At 52.8% G+C, this 2,645-nt stretch overlaps 1 protein-coding gene across 1 annotated transcript; it reads right to left on the bottom strand.

The window, feature by feature from the left end:
• Positions 1–34: 34 nt before the first annotated feature.
• Positions 35–2,423, bottom strand: LOC109431146 (chorion peroxidase; the record flags this gene model as incomplete). The annotated part of the gene is given in 4 exon segments (XM_062843838.1): positions 35–395; positions 458–554; positions 618–896; positions 959–2,423. Coding segments are annotated over 4 exon segments (1,740 nt in total). The 5' UTR covers positions 2,278–2,423.
• Positions 2,424–2,645: the final 222 nt, after the last annotated feature.

Here is a 2,645-nt window from a genome sequence, read left to right as displayed (position 1 = left end):
ATCAACAAAAGATGATGGATTTTTTGAGAGAGAGTCTCCGGGAAAAGAAAGGTAGTGAGAAAGACTTCCTAAAGGTACAGCAGTGAGTAGACGAAGATTGGCTTACTAGAACGAAACATAAAAATAATATGAATTATCTAACTTATAATCTCTGAAATGGTTTTATCCCGTTTGTTGTCCTCGTTTCTTTCGTTCTATCTCGCTCTCTTGCTCTGTCTCTCTGAGGAGTTGTTTGTTGGCTCACGTGCTCACTCTTATGTTTCTCTCGCATGGCTTTATGTACGCTCTCATCACTCGCGCAGAAGTTGTCTGTCTGAAAACATTGGGATATTCTGGGCGTGATGAGCGGTTTATTTCTTGAAGCCAACGTTCTCAGGTAATTCGTTTAGGAATTGCTGAAAATAGGAAGAAGCGTTGAGTTTAGGCGAGAAAATATATCGAGAAAAGTTGATTATACATATTGATGAGGTGAGTGAGATTCGTGACCGTAGTCAGCCCACTTGGTCAAGTCGATCGATGGAAGGATTCCACTCTTGCATGGCACTCTTGGATTACTGTGAAAGAAAAAGGCGGTTAGTAACTGTCAACAATGAAAGGAGAGTCAACGCCCGACTTACATTTCATGATCGGGCAACACCATCGGGTAGATTTGCACCGTATCGATCAGATCGGTGTTGTCGCAGATGAGCCGCGCCAGTTTGGCCTTGCGGATCTCCTGCAGCTGTTCGGGCGTGAAGGACGACGGCTGGTTCGGCAGTTCGTACCAGAACCGATCGCCGCGGCGGACGTAGCTGAACTGGGTGGCAATGATACAGGCGAAGGTGGGTCCCAGCATCGATCCCGGCAGCGAGCGTTCGGACACACCGCCCGACCACAGATCCACGTCCGATGGGTGTCTGGAAGGAGGGAAATTGAGGTTAGAATAAGGTTTACTTGATCTACTGAGGGTACGACTCACTCGAAGATGCTCTCGTATCGTCGGACGGTCTCATTTGGCATCGATCCGAACAGTTCCTGGAAGGTATCGGCTGTCGGCAGTCCGCAGAACTTTCTGAACTCCATGTATCCGGGGACGCCGAACTCGCGGCCTCGCTGCATGTTGAACGACACCAGGTCCATACCGAAACGGGCGCCCTCTTTCTTGAAGAGATGATTGGTGACTTCCTGGGTGATCGAGTCGTCCATAGCCTGGGCGACCTGGTTCATCAGACCCATCAGGTATTCGTCGTACACTCCGGCGCGGTATAGATCGTACGGACGACGGATCAGGTCCGACAAGCGCTTGGAGGCGATGAACTTGTGAGCCTTGGACCAACGTTCGATGGCCGTCGGCAGCAGCGAGTGGCCAAAGCGGAAGGCGGCGGCGGAGAAGGCATCGATGATGGCCGGGTTGATGTTCTCGTCGTATCCGTCCCAGTATCCTTCCTTCAGTGGGAGCAGACCGAACTTCTCCATGACTTCCTTGCCGAGCAGAATTGGCAAGAATTCGTTGTAGGTGATGTGCTGGATGATACCGATGTTGATGCGGCGAGATTCCTGGAAGAGAGTTTCGTCGTCCCAGTGCGGGTTGATGCGGCCGAGCTCGGTAGCGATACGGTTGTGTTCACGAGCCAGCAGAGTGTGCATGCAGGTCAGGACCAGCTGTTCGTTGACACGGATTTCACCGGCTTCGAAGCAGAACATGCTCTTGTTGGGACGGGTGCATCCTTCATCTGGGATGTCCAACTTCAGCGGCAGGAGATCCTTGAGGCCGTATTCGGCGAAGACGGGGTTCATGCGAAGCAGACCGTTGTAGCCGGTACGCAGCTTGCGGGTGAACTTCTCGTTGACTCCGTAGATGGTGTTGCCGTCGATAACTGAGGTGAGGGTGTTGAACTGTTGACGCGATCCCAAGCGGCATCCAGCGCGAGGAGACGGGAAGCCTCGGACGAAGTCTATACACTTGACGTTGAACAGGCGGTAGAAGTAGTCATCATCTGGGATGCGGATTTCGTTACAATACGGATGCTTGAGATGAGGTGGGCGCTTGCAGCACTCCTCTGGATCATTACGGTTGATCGGGTCCAGCGGGGTTCCGGTCAGGGTGAAATCGTGATCCATGAACTGTCCCCATGCGATGACGAACACGGTTCCGGCATGATCGTGGTAACCCTCATCGGGGTGAATGGTGCGCGATACGACACGGGATAGCGGCAGGTCGTGTCCAGTAACGGAGATCCTGGGAGCGTTGATTCCGTCAGCGTACAGCGGACCGATCAGACGTTGGAACGGAGTCATGGCAGCTCCCCACGTGGGGTGCTTCAGGTTATTACACAGACCATCGACGCGACGGTACTTGCCTGGACGGCACTCCACGCCGGCCAAGAAAGCCGGGCAGACTTCACGGATCAACGTCTTGGAGGTGTCGATCGAGGGGAGACCCTTTTCAATCTCTTCGTAGGAGAGGCCGTACCTAAAAAAGAAAGTGGGATTTTAGTAATTTATGGAAAGAATAGCTGAGTAAACTGACGTTCTGGCGAGCTGGATGGAGACGTCCAGCAGCAGTTCACCGACGGTGGCAATATCCTCGGTTTTCCAGTCTCCCTTGGGTTGGGAAACGCGGATGCGCTTCCGGGCATCCAAGTAGGCCTGGTTGATGGCATCGT

Source organism: Aedes albopictus, chromosome 1 (genome assembly GCF_035046485.1).
Source record: "Aedes albopictus strain Foshan chromosome 1, AalbF5, whole genome shotgun sequence".
NCBI classification, from domain to species: Eukaryota; Metazoa; Arthropoda; class Insecta; order Diptera; family Culicidae; genus Aedes; species Aedes albopictus.
The sequence above is the reverse complement of the archived record's forward strand: the minus strand, read 5'-3'. Positions and strand labels throughout refer to the sequence as shown.